The sequence below is a fragment of the Fundulus heteroclitus genome, unplaced genomic scaffold (assembly GCF_011125445.2).
Source record: "Fundulus heteroclitus isolate FHET01 unplaced genomic scaffold, MU-UCD_Fhet_4.1 scaffold_468, whole genome shotgun sequence".
Classification (NCBI taxonomy): domain Eukaryota; kingdom Metazoa; phylum Chordata; class Actinopteri; order Cyprinodontiformes; family Fundulidae; genus Fundulus; species Fundulus heteroclitus.
In genome coordinates this window covers 71,669-86,307 of record NW_023396888.1, presented here as the reverse complement: position 1 = coordinate 86,307, position 14,639 = coordinate 71,669, and the positions used below count along the sequence as shown (strand labels likewise).

General features: G+C 40.2%; 2 protein-coding genes across 2 annotated transcripts; one reads left to right on the top strand and one right to left on the bottom strand.

Moving 5' to 3' along the window:
- Nucleotides 1-274: 274 nt before the first annotated feature.
- Nucleotides 275-7,714, top strand: zdhhc15b (zinc finger DHHC-type palmitoyltransferase 15b). The gene is made up of 11 exons (XM_012855516.3): nt 275-477; nt 821-847; nt 936-1,030; nt 1,117-1,237; nt 1,450-1,519; nt 2,556-2,588; nt 2,682-2,802; nt 2,916-3,048; nt 3,170-3,296; nt 3,532-3,647; nt 5,909-7,714. The coding sequence occupies exons 1-11, from the start codon at nt 354-356 to the stop codon at nt 5,950-5,952; spliced, it is 1,011 nt and encodes a 336-aa protein (XP_012710970.1). The 5' UTR covers nt 275-353; the 3' UTR covers nt 5,953-7,714.
- uprt (uracil phosphoribosyltransferase (FUR1) homolog (S. cerevisiae)) lies at nt 7,633-14,602 on the bottom strand. The gene is made up of 7 exons (XM_036131998.1): nt 14,078-14,602; nt 12,347-12,389; nt 12,187-12,256; nt 12,027-12,089; nt 9,962-10,123; nt 9,363-9,461; nt 7,633-8,038 (listed from the first exon to the last, which is right to left on the bottom strand). Exons 1-7 carry the CDS (start codon nt 14,311-14,313, stop codon nt 7,932-7,934), a joined length of 780 nt encoding a protein of 259 aa, XP_035987891.1. The 5' UTR covers nt 14,314-14,602; the 3' UTR covers nt 7,633-7,931.
- Between the last annotated feature and the right edge of the window lie 37 nt (nt 14,603-14,639).

Sequence of the window (14,639 nt, the reverse complement as noted above, 5' to 3'; positions counted from 1 at the left end):
CTAGATAATAAGATATGTCTATCTAGATTCTAGATAGACATATCTATCTTTATATGTATGTATGCGCACGCGCGCGCGTCCACAAAAACAAAAGAATAGCAGTACATTTTAAAATGTACATAACATTTATATAATTTATCAAATTAACTGATTGGTCTTTTTTATCCGTCACGTGTTTGACCAAAACAAATAATGAATAAATAAAAAAATATATATTTTTCTCGCTGATTTCTAAAGGCGCCTCCTGAGCTCAGCCGCTCTGATGATCTCAGGACGGCGAATCGCTCGCAGATGTCGCCGATGGATAAAGCGCCAGGAAGGTTAGTGGAGCGCAGAGGAGGAGCGGGACTCAGATGGAAATGGCTCTCTCCAGAGGTTTGAGATGCTGTCAGAGGGTCTTCGCCTGGATCCCCGTTCTCATCATCGCCGCCGTCGTGCTCTGGTCGTATTACGCCTACGTGTTTGAGCTGTGTCTCTGTAAGTACGACGGACTGTTTTCTGACCTCTCTCCCCCACAAACAGCGCAGAACACCGACGGGCACTTTACAACAATAAGGTTATTGACAGCTCGCGCTAGGCGGAAGTGGCTCTGAACGTCAGCGTTCATTCCACTGAGTTTGAGTAATCTCACTTCTCCTATAGCCTTTAAGGGGTCAGGGTGGACTGGGGCGTCACACACAAACCACCGTGTTATTGTTTCTCTGAGCTAACACCACCGCAGCCTGGCTTTGTGGTGTTAGCTTTGATTTGTCATTTGTTTTCTGAACTATTGCTGTGCTGATGCCGTTTAAGTTTATTTTACTGTTTTTTGTTTTAACAGTTACAATTAGCAACACACTGGAGAAAGGTGAGCCCCCCTCTTCCTGTTTTTGCTCCAGTTAGCTTAAGACTGTCAGCATCCAGCTGGTGTTGACGTCTGTGCTTTTATTTTGCAGTGGTCTACCTGCTGGTGTTTCATGTCTGCTTTGGGATGTTCACCTGGACATACTGGAAGTCCATATTCACCCCTCCTGCTACGCCCTGCAAAAAGGTAGACTGTGACAACCAGGATCCTCGTTTTAGCACGCGTGTGGTTTGAGAAATGGGATTGATCTGCTTTTTATATTTCTGGTTCAGTTCCAGCTCTCGTACTCGGACAAGCAGCGGTATGAGATGGAGGAGAGACCAGACGCCCAGAAGCAAATCCTCATCGAGATCGCAAAGAAGCTGCCCATTTTCACCCGAGCCCAGTCTGGAGGTGAGCCGCTGTCCCTTTGTCCCGTGTTTGGGGGGAAAGCGAGTAGGGCTATAGGACGACTGGCTGCAGGCTCTCCTGAGTGGTAATCAGCAGATGCATCTCTTTCATTAGTGCTGATTGCTAACAGTACGTTCCAGGCTGCAGGAAGTGTGGGAGGGGGGGTGCTCAGCTCGAATGTCGTCCATTCAACTCGTCCATCCTCTTGTCTCCAGCTATCAGGTTCTGTGACCGCTGCCAGGTGCTGAAGCCTGACCGCTGTCACCACTGCTCCGTTTGTGAAACGTAAGCTTCTCTTTCCTCCCCAATATCTTCATCTGGACAGATTACCCTCGGGCAAGGAGATATTCTGTGGTCAGGAGGTGTTGTGATAATTAGGAGAATGTTGCTCCGTTCATCTGAAACAGAATCCCTAGGATCAATCAGTGCATGGCTTTGGCAGAATAAGGCGCCTTGTAAAGTACTCACACCCCTTGAGCTTTTTTCAAATTCAGTCACATCACAACCACAAACTTCTAATTATTTCATTGCATAGAAATAGATCCATGACATGACATAGAGCAACAAAACTGACAAAAAGTCTGCTTTGAATTAATTTATTAAAATTGGTACAGCAAATGTTTTGAAAGAAATACTGACCCAAATCATGTTCTTATACTGCTAGAATTATTATTATTATTTTATTTTTTTTAAATTAAATCAAATCCAAAGTAATTAAGAAACTGGGTGACCATTTTTTTATACAGCAAATGAGTGAAGCCCTTTTTTAACTTCTGGATCTAAACTGATTGATGAATCCCTTTCCTACAAAAAATCTGACTAATTTAATTAAAATGATCACATTTTATGGGGCAGGTAAATAAGACGAAAACACAATATTTTTGGGGGGTTATTTTCTTTTTTATACATTTTTTTTTTTAGCTGTCGAGTACTTTTGGGATGACAATTTCAGCCCAAGACTGGGACAAAAAATTACTCTAAACATACAGTCAGAACTGCAATTGAAGGGTTTAAATGAAAGGATACTTGTGTCGGAATGGCCCAGTCAAAGTCCAGACCCCAAATAAAACTAAGAGTCTGCAGCGAGACATGAAAAGTGGTGTTTACCGTTGCTTTCTGACTGCTGGTTTTAAAAAGCTGATAAAGAAAGCTGTAAAACTGTCACTGAAGTTTGTTGCTGTGATGTGGCATGAAATAGTTAAAGGGAGTATGGACAGTGTTGCTGAAGACTGTCAGAAATCCTTCTGATAAACAAGTTAGAATTTATGCTTTGTCTACTTTTTAATATAAAAGTGCATAAAAATTTGTTTTTATTTTCTAGCTGTGTCTTAAAGATGGACCATCACTGTCCCTGGTAAGTTGTAACCTAGTCAGTACTTTACAGATTGAATGCATGAGTTTACTTGGTGTTCCCTGATAACCAAACCTCATTTTTTTTTTCTTTCAGGGTTAACAACTGTGTTGGTTTTTCCAACTACAAGTTTTTCCTACTTTTCCTGTCCTACTCCATGCTGTACTGTATATTCATCGCAGCAACGGTCCTTCGGTATTTCCTCAAATTCTGGGTGGTGAGTCTCTTTGTTCTCGTTCAGTTGCTCAGTATTTTTGCAGACTGCATAAGATGTATTTAAAGTATTTTTTTCTCGTGAACTAAGATCTCCTTTTTCTTTCCGTCCTTCAGGGGGAGCTGCCAAACGGACCTGCGAAGTTCCATATACTCTTCCTCATGTTTGTGGCAGTCATGTTCTTCATCAGTCTCATGTTTCTCTTCAGTTACCATTGCTGGCTGGTGGCCAAGAACAGATCCACTTTAGGTGAGAGTTAACGTTTTCTTTTCTTCCAGAGAATATCAAATTGTTTCTGTAGTTTTAAACCCCCAAAAATCAGCAAAATTGTCCCATTAAAGCACGTTATGACCCTTGTTCTCTTCTCCAGAGGCCTTCTCAGCTCCGGTATTTGTCAGCGGACCCGACAGAAACGGGTTCCATCTTGGCCTACACAAAAACCTGCTGCAGGTGTTTGGAGAAGACCGTAAACTGTGGTTCATCCCTGTTTTCACAAGGTAACTAGAAAATTGAAATGCAAAAGGCATACAAGTTTCAGGGACTATTGACAGATTGCAGAAACGGCAATTAACATGATTAACAAACTCAAAAAATGAAAATGTCGAAAGGTTGTGTCAGCTGAGCGGTCATAGGAAGTGAATCACTGAATAAAAAGCAGATCTGCATGTATTAAATAAATAAAAAAAAACACTGAAACCAGTGAATCATTTCTTTTTCCATGTTGTAATCCAGCCAAGGGAACGGCCACTACTTCCCTCTAAGGAGTCAGGGCTCTGAATCCCGTAACCCCTTGCTAGCTAACGAGGACATGTGGGAGGGGTCAGACGACGGGTCAGAAGAAAGCTTGGGTAAGTTCCCTTCCGTCTTGTTGCATTTATTAGGCTGCAAATTATGTGGAGTAAAAAACAACAAGAACTAAAAAAAAAATTTTCTTTAATGATCATTTCTTTCATAATTGTTTTCAAATTTCCACGGATGAGCCTTAAGAGCCGAACATGGACACATACGCTGTGTAGCGCCCTCGACATTAACCGCTGGGAAGAAAAATGGCAAGCACCTGAAGACAAATATTGAATATTTCTTATTCAATAAGAAATATTAGTTTTAAATTAACCCACACTGGGACAATCATTAGTCATTTTAACGCCTTTATCATTAATATAACTGAATTTGATCAGAGTTTCTAGGAACTGCTTTACTGGCTTCCTGTTTCCATGCGGTATGAACACATGATGCAACTTCTCGTAGCAGCTGTTCACTAGCTTTTGATCAGGACCCATATTTATGTTACCATCATGCACAGTGAGCAGGACAGCAAGGAAGACGCACACATTTCACTCTTTTGGCCTTTTAGGAGTTTAAATTTACGAACCTTTTTGTCTAGATTGAGATGAACAATACCGATAATTTCCTTACCAAGTAACCTATTTGACCGCTTAAGCAAACCCAATGCAATTTATTCAGTAAGAAATAATCTAGGCTGCAAAAACACAATTTGCAGCCTAAGTAACAAATGCAACATGTATCAGGGTTTGATGTGTGTTTTTAGGTGACCTACTTCGTGAACCTATGTAGGCGTTTGGACATGTGACTTTGTTGGAACATGTACACCTACGCTCACACACAAACAAATAATGATCATACACCCCTGTATACATGTCTACATTTTCCATATTGCTAGTTATTTAAATGTAAGAAGAACAACTTATTAAATTCTAACCCACTGCATTAGATTCATAAGCTGTTGATATATAGACAAATACTCAGTATCAGGATGTTTTCAATTGTCAAGGCAATAAGAAAGGGTGGTTCATTAGCTTTGAAATAAACAAAATAAAAATTAGTACATAGTATTTCTAAAGCCTATCTCTGCAGCTCTAGACAAACTTTATCTTACAGCAGCGGGGGTAAAAATGGCTGTTTTTTGGGTATTAAAGGGTGCAGACCTTTTGTTTGCTGTTCCATCACTGTATTCTGTTTGAGCTAGCCTCCGTTTAAAAACATGCAGGCTTTCATTGCATCGTGGGGCTTGTAGTTTAGTCACAGATGGGTCACGTGCTGAATTCCCCACCCAGAGCTACAAATCACTAAACAAGTGAATACAGGTAGCCCGTTTAAAGGATATCAATAATATGAGCAAACAGACACTTTTAAGAATGATATGACTATAATTTGGGATGTTTTGATGACTCAAGAACTCGATTTTTCTAATATTAAATGTAAGACGCTTTGAGACATTTTAAGAACGTGCAGAAATTCTGCTTAAAGGACTGCAGCAAGTGTGAAGTAGCATCCATAAATCAACAGTTAAACCCCATCTACATGTCAGCAAGTCTTTTTGGTAGTAAACATGAAGGGTTTCCTTAACTCTAAATGGACTTTAACTGGAACCATGTGCTTTGGTCAGATCAGACTAGGGGAATATGTAGGCAAAATTCACTGTTTTAAGAATGATAAATCCTCTTCCTCCTCGTAGCAGTGCGAGGCATCTTTGTCACCTGGAAATATCGGGACATTTGAATAAAAAGCGAGTGGACTCCACCAGAAAGCTAAACTTTGGGTCTTTCAGCACATGTGGCATAATAAACACAGAAATGGTTAAGACACAGCCATTATTCTTCTTGCCAGCGCCTGCAGAGGAGGTTCACAGGCAACTTCACCACTGAATAAATGCATTTAAATTAAAGGTAGTTTGTAATTATTCAGAGTGAGATTATGCTTCCGCAGTAAAATCTAGATTTAATTTAAACTCTATATTTTTGCCATGGGTGCCAGTAAGTTTGGAGGATGTTTAAAGCAAATAATCCCTTAAAAGATTCTTAATATTGGAAATATTATTTATTTTAGCAAAAAAGCACTTTGATCTTCAAAAAAAAAAAGTAAAGTTGAATTACAGTATCTCCAGACCTGTATGGATATAATCCTAACCTATATAGGCTTTAAAGAGCTTTGTGGTTGTTGCTTTTAAAAAAAGTAAATTCTGCTGCCACCTAGTGGCGATACAATGAAACTACCACCCCCTCTTATTATGAAATTCATCAGGATAAAACATTTAGGCAAAAAAAAAGTTACTAATCTGTTCACTGAGATGTATTTTGTCTCATTCCAGTTGAGGACGCAGACCCCTCTGTTACCATCGAGATGGAGGATTAACCCCCCCCCCCACACGCACACACACACACATGGATAATGTTGACTTTTATTACACACACGCTTCATTAGGAGGCGTTTGCATTCCAAATGGCGTGGACGCCGGGACGCGCTGGTTAGGGTGAGTGGACGACAACCTGCATTCGGATCTATATTGCCAATTTTCCCTTAATGTTTTACATAACGACGAGGAAAGGAGCTGAAACGGATAAGAAGCTGCCGTATGACCTCCGTCCTGTATGAGTAAGGGTTTTATTTAGGAACATATTACCTCAGTGAGACGAGAATGTTATTTATTCTTGATGTGTCGGTGTTGCTGAGGAAGCTGGAAGTGTTTGTTGCGCTACAGTGCTATTTTGACCTGCCTCTGTTTCACAGCTGGGTTGAGTTTGCAGTATTGCACCTTGGGAATCCTTCTCAGCGGGAGGGGCGTATTAAAAAACCTCCACCCTGAGGCCTGCAGAGGTCGAACGTAGGGACCCAGCTGTCCGACCTTATCAGTCTTGACATCTCTCCAGTGTAATGCAAGTTTTCATTTTTACTCTTACAAAGGTTATAATAAGCTTATTAGGAAATCTGACTTGACCTGCACCTTTTTATGTGTGTTTTTTGGAGACGTTTCTCCTGAGAATGTATCCACGTCGTCATCCTTTCCAGTCGAAGCATGTCGTTGATGATTAGGGCGTTTAATTCAAGAAAATTTATTTTGTTTGTTTTTTTTGTTTTCCAGGCAGTAAAGTCAGTAACGTATCTGAACAGACATATCCTACTAAACAAGCACTGATTTAAACTTTCAGATTTTTTCTATTTTTACATAAGATTTACTGCAAGTTTGATGTTTTTTTTTTATTTCATTTTTAAGGGCAGTAATATTCTGAGAATCCTGTGTGTCATGACTTAAATGGTGTTGGCAAAAATTTGGGGTGGGCTTATCGGACATGCCTGTTGTGATTATTATCTTCAACTATCGTCTTCGGTCATATCAGCTTTCTCAAGTCAGATTATTGTACATATTTATTAAACCTGTCCTCACCAACTGGCTGATAGAGGATGATCTTCTACATTGTGTAAAATTTGTTTTTTTTTTTTTAAAGTTTGTTTCAGTCTTTGTAAAATTGTAATACTTTTGAATACCATTGCAGAATCTTGTGTATTGTGCTTCTTAATTTCTGGAACTAAACGCTATTTGAGTTTTAAAACTTGAAAACAAGAGTTTGGCCTTTTTAATAAACTTTGCTTTTGGATCTGGACACTTTAAGATGCTTCCCAGTCGGTTACCCATATCCGCTGCTGCTCCTGTCAGGGAAATTATTTTCTTTTTGGTTTTTTTCTGAACCATGTTCAAGGTGTGAATAACATTTAAGGAAAAGCATTGATGTTATAGTCTTGTCTAATGTCTATTTATTGTCAAAATCCTTTTTTTCCTGTATATCGGTTTACTGATTTATACCTGCTGCCGGCAGTGTCTGTATATTTTGGTCTTTTTGTGACAAACTTTAAAGAAATGTGCTTTTATTAAATCATATCTATAATCCATAAGAGATTTTTTTTTTGCAGATGTAAATTTCTTAGAGTACATGTGGTTCCTTTTTTCTTGAGCTGTGGTTGAACTATGGTGAATGGTGCTTCCTTTTTTTTTAACCACTTGAGACCTACAAAAAAAAAACTCATTACACTTTCATGTATTGTTCTGTCTGTAAACAAATATAAATTCTTTATTGATCATCAGCTGACACCATGCAAAATTAAACAATCCATGTTTTAACTGTTGTGGGTTTCTTTCTTCCGTGTGAGCTAATAATAATAATAATAATAATTATAATAATTAAGCAATAGATACAAGAGGATCAATTGTTAAATTTCAGTTTAACAATTTTGTTAAATAGCATTGTATGAGACAAGGACACTGAGATACAGAAAAAATCTGCAGAAAATATACCAAAAGCACTTTACTAATGATCATCGTTTTGTCTTTGTTTTTTTTAGTCAGTGCCAAAGTATCTCTGTCCAAAATGAGTCGGAGCCACCGGGTGAACCTCTGTGGTCAGGATCGTGATGTCTGGAAACTCCTGGATTATGGATTTAGCTCCTAGAGGAAATACACACAGATTGCATTTAAAAAAAAAAAAAAAAATCAAGGGCAGCAGCACAGCCTCCCAGGGTACGGTAGGAGTGAGTCAACAAACGGCGCTACAGAACCGTGGAAAACTAAAAGCACAAGACGTGGCGAACTACACAGTAAAATGAGCCTGAAAGACCTTGAGTCTCAAAAACAACTTGCAGACACAGTACGGCTTTTCTGCTTTAATTACAACCTGCGAGAAATAACTTCTGTAGAGATCTCACTGCAATAAAACTAGTACTAATTTAAAGCTGAGTGCTGAACTGCGTGCTGAGGAGGTGGAGCAGGAGGCGGTGACGGCTGGAGCAGACGGGTCTAAAACGCAGAACAACAGGTGGGTCCAGAGGACCAGAACCACTGATCCAGGAACCACGGCTGCTGCTAAACACCGTTTGAAATGTGGAGCGTTTCATCAGGGGCAGCTGTGGCTTGGCGTGATGAGTCGTTGTGCAATCCGAACGTTGTGGGTTGGATACCAGCCTCTTGTTGCGTGCTGATGTGCCCCTGGGCAATGCACATTTGGCCGTGCATCAGGGTGAGAACGCGTGTGTTTTTAGGTGACTGCTCTCTTATAGCCGCAGCATTACGTTGCCTCTGCTCCTATTGACAACCAATCATGGCAGGAAAACGGGTATCAATGCTATTCTGTCTTTTAATTCCACGCCTCTTAAAAAGAAACCAAAGACCTGAAATAAATGGTAAATGGACTGAACTTATATAGGGCTTTTCCAGTCATGCTGACCACCCAAAGCGCTATAAATAAACTACTTTATAATGTCACAGCGAGGCGAAGTTAACTGGGGATGTATTTGCATCTGGTTTTAATACCCGGCAGCTTGGATCTTCTGCTTCGTGTCATTTTCTTCTGTTCTTTTCCACACATTTTCTCATCTTCGGTCTCACGCTTTCCACCAACCATCAAATCGAGACATCGAAAAGTGCAAAGAACGGTTCTTAAAAAAAAAAAAAAAAAAAGTATCCTAAGAGTGCATTTATAGCATCATGCCCTTCAGCTTTAAATATGCCTTTTGCTCAGGTGTAAATTTTAATCTGACAGATCCACGGGGAAGAAAGGTCATGAAGTAACCGCATATCCTTTCTGAACCACTAGATTAAATGTCACAATAACCTGGTCAGTAGTTAAGAGAAACTACAGAGCAGGTTCCTAAAATGACCAAGTAACTCTAAACGTATCTTTTTAAATACCGCTCCAGCACCAGTGAACAACCCTGCAGATGCATATGAGGTGATAATAAAGCAAAAGCAAAAAAAAAGGGAAAGCCGGGTTTACCGTGAGGCGTGGAGAAGAGGCTGAGGAGAATAATATGCTTGGGTTGGACTCCATGTTCTATCAGCACCTTCACCGCCTCGATCACCGTGTTCCCTGTACCTGCAGACAGCAGAGGCGGGGTTAGACGGCAGCTTTTCGCCTCCAGGCTACAAGACCACTGGTAATTGTGCTAAGTAAGCCTTACGCTCTGTCATCCTGATAAAACAAAATGGGTCTTTAAACCGAGCTTTGCTGTGATTTCAGTTTTTAAGTAAGAAGAGAAACACGAGCCTTTGTGGCATCAGGAAACCAGAACTATTAGGATGCTGTTTTTATTGGTCCTCACTATGTTTTTCGGCGGCCTGCTGGCTAACTCTGAGGCAGTGTATAATTTCCCCCATGAGAGCTATAATTATCAGAGCACGGTCCTGTATGATGTGGAAATGCAGACTCTGTGGTGATGAAGGTCAACTCAAGGGAGACTTCATAGAATCCATGAATACAGAAAAAAAAATAAAGTTGTTTCGCATTTGCACTAAATTAGGGGCGTGTTGTCACTTCGGCGCGACCGGAGGTGGTTAAGCGGAGTCTGCCGCCGTGTTCAGCCTGCCGATACTCACTGAGGATGGGGTACATGAGCAGCACTTTTCTTCTGTACACATCCGGAGGAAACTTTGCGTAGTAGACCTTTGCTTTCTGGGTCTCCTCGTCGCTCTGGATGAGGATCTTTCCGATCCGGATAGAGCGGCAGCAGTCCCGGAGACCCTGCTCCATGGCCTCGCCTGCGGAGAGCAAACGTGGTTCTGTTAGCGGGGGTTCTGAATCGTTTTTATCCAGCACTAAATTCCAGACTTTAATGTCCAGCTCAGTCCATCTTTCAGCCATCCTGAAGAACTGATGGCTGGAAGATGGACAAATGGATGGATCAACATTCTATAAGACCAGAAACAACGTTTGGAAATGCATACATTTCAAAACTCAGTTCACACAGCTTTCTTTTCCAAATCGAAAAAGAAATTAATAAAAAAAAACAAAAAAAAAAACACGATTTGGATTACATGTGAGTTTCTGTTCATAAAGAAAAGTTTCAGATATGATCTGACAATACGGCGCCGTATCACTTCAGAGTCGTTCCTTCGTGGTTTTAACTACAGCCCTTTAGAGACATGCAGGACAAAATAAAAGCTTTACATTCTCTCCAAGGTCTTTACTATTTGCTTCCAGGAAACCAGACTTTTTTTCTAACTTTTTTAAAGGGAGCTCTGTCAATAGTTTACTTGCTGTCTGAACGTCCTTCGAGGTTTTTCTTTGTACGTATTGTTTGCTTTTTCACTCATTGTCGCGCCCTGTACTTGAAAGTGACAGCGCGTTGTGTGCTTAAAGCAAGGAGGGTAGGGAGAAGGAGCCAAAGGAGATCTGATTTTTTAATATATCATGTTTTAGGTGGTCGGCTTCTTTAGGCAACGTTTTCAGCTAATAACTCTTTAGGAATGATCTTTTGTTTGTACTACAAAAAGACCCAAATCAAAAACTGAATCAGCTTTATTGGACAAAGTTGTGTTCAAAAACGAAACATTTGACTTGGGTTTTGAGCACTCACGGCATCCATAAAGGAAAAAGAGAGACAGGATGCACGTTTATATAAACCAGGGGTGTCAACCTCATTTTGGTTTAGGGGCTGCATTCAGTTTAATCTGATCTCAAGAGGGCCACACGAGTTAACTCATTGCAAGATTAAATAGAACTAATAAAAGTGGACTTGTTGTTGATTTTTATATTAAATTAATTTCACTTTTACACAATATATTATGATTAACCTCAGCGTTTTTAAGAAAAGTATGTGCAATTTCAACAATACTTTTACTCAGTTAAACATTTACTTGTGCATTATGCATAAGAACTGATCACAGTGATTGTACAATGTTGAAAAACATTTATTCACATTTTTTGGAACTTAAAAACACTGTCCTGCATGACAAAATACATCAAACAGATAAAAATTAAGAAATGATTTAAATGTTTTCACACCTGAAGCTTAATCTGCTAATTAAAACACAGCGCCCCTCGTGGACAATATAGGAACTGCATATTTTCAATTAAACAAAGTACATGTTTTTTTCAATAATTGTTTTATCATTCTCTTCCTTTTATCTCCTCTTTCTTTCACCTTTTGTTTTTTTTCCTTCTTGTTCTTCCTTTCCTCTCCTACTTTCCCATTGTAATGTCCATATCATTTGAGATATTCCCCGCACGAATCATAATAAAACTATTCACATTCATAAATCAAGAGGAGCACTATGGCAAAAGCAGTACTGCTCCACTTGTGAAAGTCAAATCTGATGAGCTCTTTGTGGCATCTTATTGCCACATTGCCAGACAGGAGACTGGAAAGAAAAACGGAAAAAAACAAAAAAAAAAATAAAATAATGATAATACATTTAGCCACAGGGCCGGACTAAATTGTTCGGCGGGCCGAATCCGGCCCGCGGGCCGTATGTTTGACACCCCTGATATAAACTGAAACACCCTAAGTAACCTGAACTGATTGTATTTTTTACAATTTACAGCACGGGTGCACAGGCAGAGCTACAGAAGCGGAGACTCACAAACTGATGTTAGACCTATTATACGTCCTCACATGTGAAAGAGTAACTCGTGAGCTTTGCTGCACCGGGCTTCACTTACCACTCCTCATGATGCTGACTCCACAGTTGCCTCTTTCGAACTTGACACCTTCATACTTGTACCCTGAGGGGGGAGGGGGGCAAATGAAATCAAGCAAGAACAGACAGAAATGACGGCGCTCTTCCAAAGGCAAGCAGAAACGTAGGCGAGGCCGTCTCACCTGTGGGAGTGGTGACGGTGCACTCTGAGAAGGGCAGCTGGTTCAGGCCCTCCTCAACCACCAGCCGGATCTGTTGTTGGGCAGAAAGACAAATCAGAAACAGCTTCAGAGAGGTGACAGTGGGAGATTTTCTGGGTTGCTGCGCAAACTGTGATCTTACCAGTCGGTCCGCACAGAAAACAAAATCTCCTCTGCTGGTTGTTCTGAAAGAATTAACAGGCACTCGATTAGCTCAGCCTCCGTTCTAACGAGGTTAACGTTTTAGTCTAGGTAAGACAAAGTGAGGCTAATCCTTTTTTCCAAAGAGGTTAGATTAATTTAAAATACAAAGACACGCAACACAAAAAGCCTTTTAAGCACTTGAAAACTAGAACTGGGTTTTCATTATATATTTTGCTTATGTATATGTATGAATATATACACATTTAGAATTTGACAACAATTCCCTGTATCCTCCATGCGTCTGATAGACGAAAGCCCTTTCTTTCAGGAAAAACAAAAAATATTAACATCTTGGCAATAATTCCAAAAGCTAAAAGCGACACGAAAAGGAAACCATTTCTCCAGAGAAACACGGTGGCGGCAGCATCGTGCCTTTTTTCAGATGGATCTGGACATTTCTCCAGGTGACCCAAGTCATCTACAGTTCATCCCGAAACCTCCGGGTGACTACCAGAGAGCTGAACAGCGAAGTTATTTGTCAGCATCACTGTAAAGACAAGCCTAACGTGAAAATTCAACTTGAGTCTAAATAAAGTTTTGGGCCGCAGTCCACAGCTAAATCTAAAGGAAGTCGATGTGAGGAACCTCTGCAAGAAGGGCAGATATCAGTAAGTGAATATGTGGGATACTGAACCTGAATCAAAAAGGTGCGTCAAACTAGGGCTGTACAATTAATTGCATTTAGATTATAATCGCAATTTCTTTTTAAAAACAACACAATTTCCAAATGGTAAAACCATGACATTTTTGGTTACGTTACATTTAACGAGACAAGAGAGCATTCAATGTTTTACTGATGTGAAGTATTTAATATAAGCTTAATGTTTAATTATATCATAGGAATGTGTTCATTTCAGTTTTATTTGCAGTTTTATCCTCTGAAATAGTATTGTGTAACCCAATATTTGTAAAGAGATGAGTACTTCAGTTTTTTTTTTTTTTTACTCATTAGAGATCAGTGACATAGTTTCAGTTTATCAGTTGGACCAGAGTTTATTACGTCATTACTTAATCACCAGAAACATTCAGGAGCCATTTAACTAAGTACAAGTAAGACTGTTTATTACATAGCCTTGTTTACTAGCTGCACTTTGCAATTTATCGACAAGCTTTTCTCTTGAATAAAAACATTCAGCTCAATACAAAAAACAAAACAATTTTTTAATTTTAATTTCTTGTTTTAAATTGACCTCGTCTATAAACGTGTATATCTGCAGGCATAATTGTTTCTTGTAATTAATGCACAGCAAAATTTAAGCAATATCTGAATCGCAATTTTGGTTGGAAAATATATATATATTTTTGGCAAAAATCGCACAGCCCTACTTCAAACAAGAGTAAATAGTGTGTGTATATATATATATATATATGTCTGTAATAGATACTTTTTTATTGGTTAATACAGGGTATATGTCGAATTAAAGGTGTACAAAGTTTTGAAATGATTTATCATGGTCTATTTCCTTCTTTTGTCACAGAAAATGGCCCTTTCCCAACAGGGTGTTGACTTGTATTAAGATAAGATAAAATAGTCTTTATTGATCTCACATTGGAGAAATTCACTTGTAGGAAAGGGTGCATCAGAATTATCCACTATATAAACAGTATTGTGAATAATAATGAATGTATTATATAATAATAATAATGACCATGGGGAGCGGGGACTCACTTGTCTCTGATTATTGTCTGTAACTCGCGGATCTGGTCGTTCAGGGGCAGCAGCTTCAGCTGGGGTCCCAGGCTGTCCTGGCTGACAGGCGGCGTGGGGACATCACTCGGTTCCGAGCTGCTCAGAATCGCAGGCACACTGCCGCCGCCGTCACTGTTGTTCGCAAACCGAACCTGCTTCATCGGGTGCTCCTGGCCACTGTTGACACTGTTCAGCTGCTGTTTGGGGCATGGCATTCTCACGGCGAGGTCAAAATGTTAGCTCCGCTAGCCTGTCTTATCAGCGCGCCGCGCTACAGCGGAAACCACGCGGCCCTGTTCTTCTTCGTGCTTCACCGTCAACCTCTACGACTTACTCAGCCAGCGCGGGGCCAGGCTTTGCTTGGGTCGCATTTACACAACTTAAATCACTTCTTCACGTTTTTTTTGTTGTTGTTAAAGCTGCGCCACCTGACGAAAGCAGCACCGCTACAGCACACACAATCCGTGACGCTCCGCCTCCGGCGTCGACGTAAACCGGATGTGACGCGCCCTCCCCGGCGTGTTGACTAACCGCCGTCTTC

Coding starts and splice junctions, on each gene's coding strand:
- uprt (XM_036131998.1), bottom strand. CDS start 14,313: ATGCCATGCCCCAAACAGCAGCTGAACAGTGTCAACAGTGGCCAGGAG. Junction 12,390..14,077: donor CAGACAATAATCAGAGACAA/GTGAGTCCCCGC, acceptor TAATTCTTTCAG/AACAACCAGCAGAGGAGATT. Junction 10,124..12,026: donor AGTCAGCATCATGAGGAGTG/GTAAGTGAAGCC, acceptor TGCTCTCCGCAG/GCGAGGCCATGGAGCAGGGT.
- zdhhc15b (XM_012855516.3), top strand. CDS start 354: ATGGAAATGGCTCTCTCCAGAGGTTTGAGATGCTGTCAGAGGGTCTTC. Junction 848..935: donor TAGCAACACACTGGAGAAAG/GTGAGCCCCCCT, acceptor TTTATTTTGCAG/TGGTCTACCTGCTGGTGTTT. Junction 3,049..3,169: donor CAAGAACAGATCCACTTTAG/GTGAGAGTTAAC, acceptor TCTCTTCTCCAG/AGGCCTTCTCAGCTCCGGTA.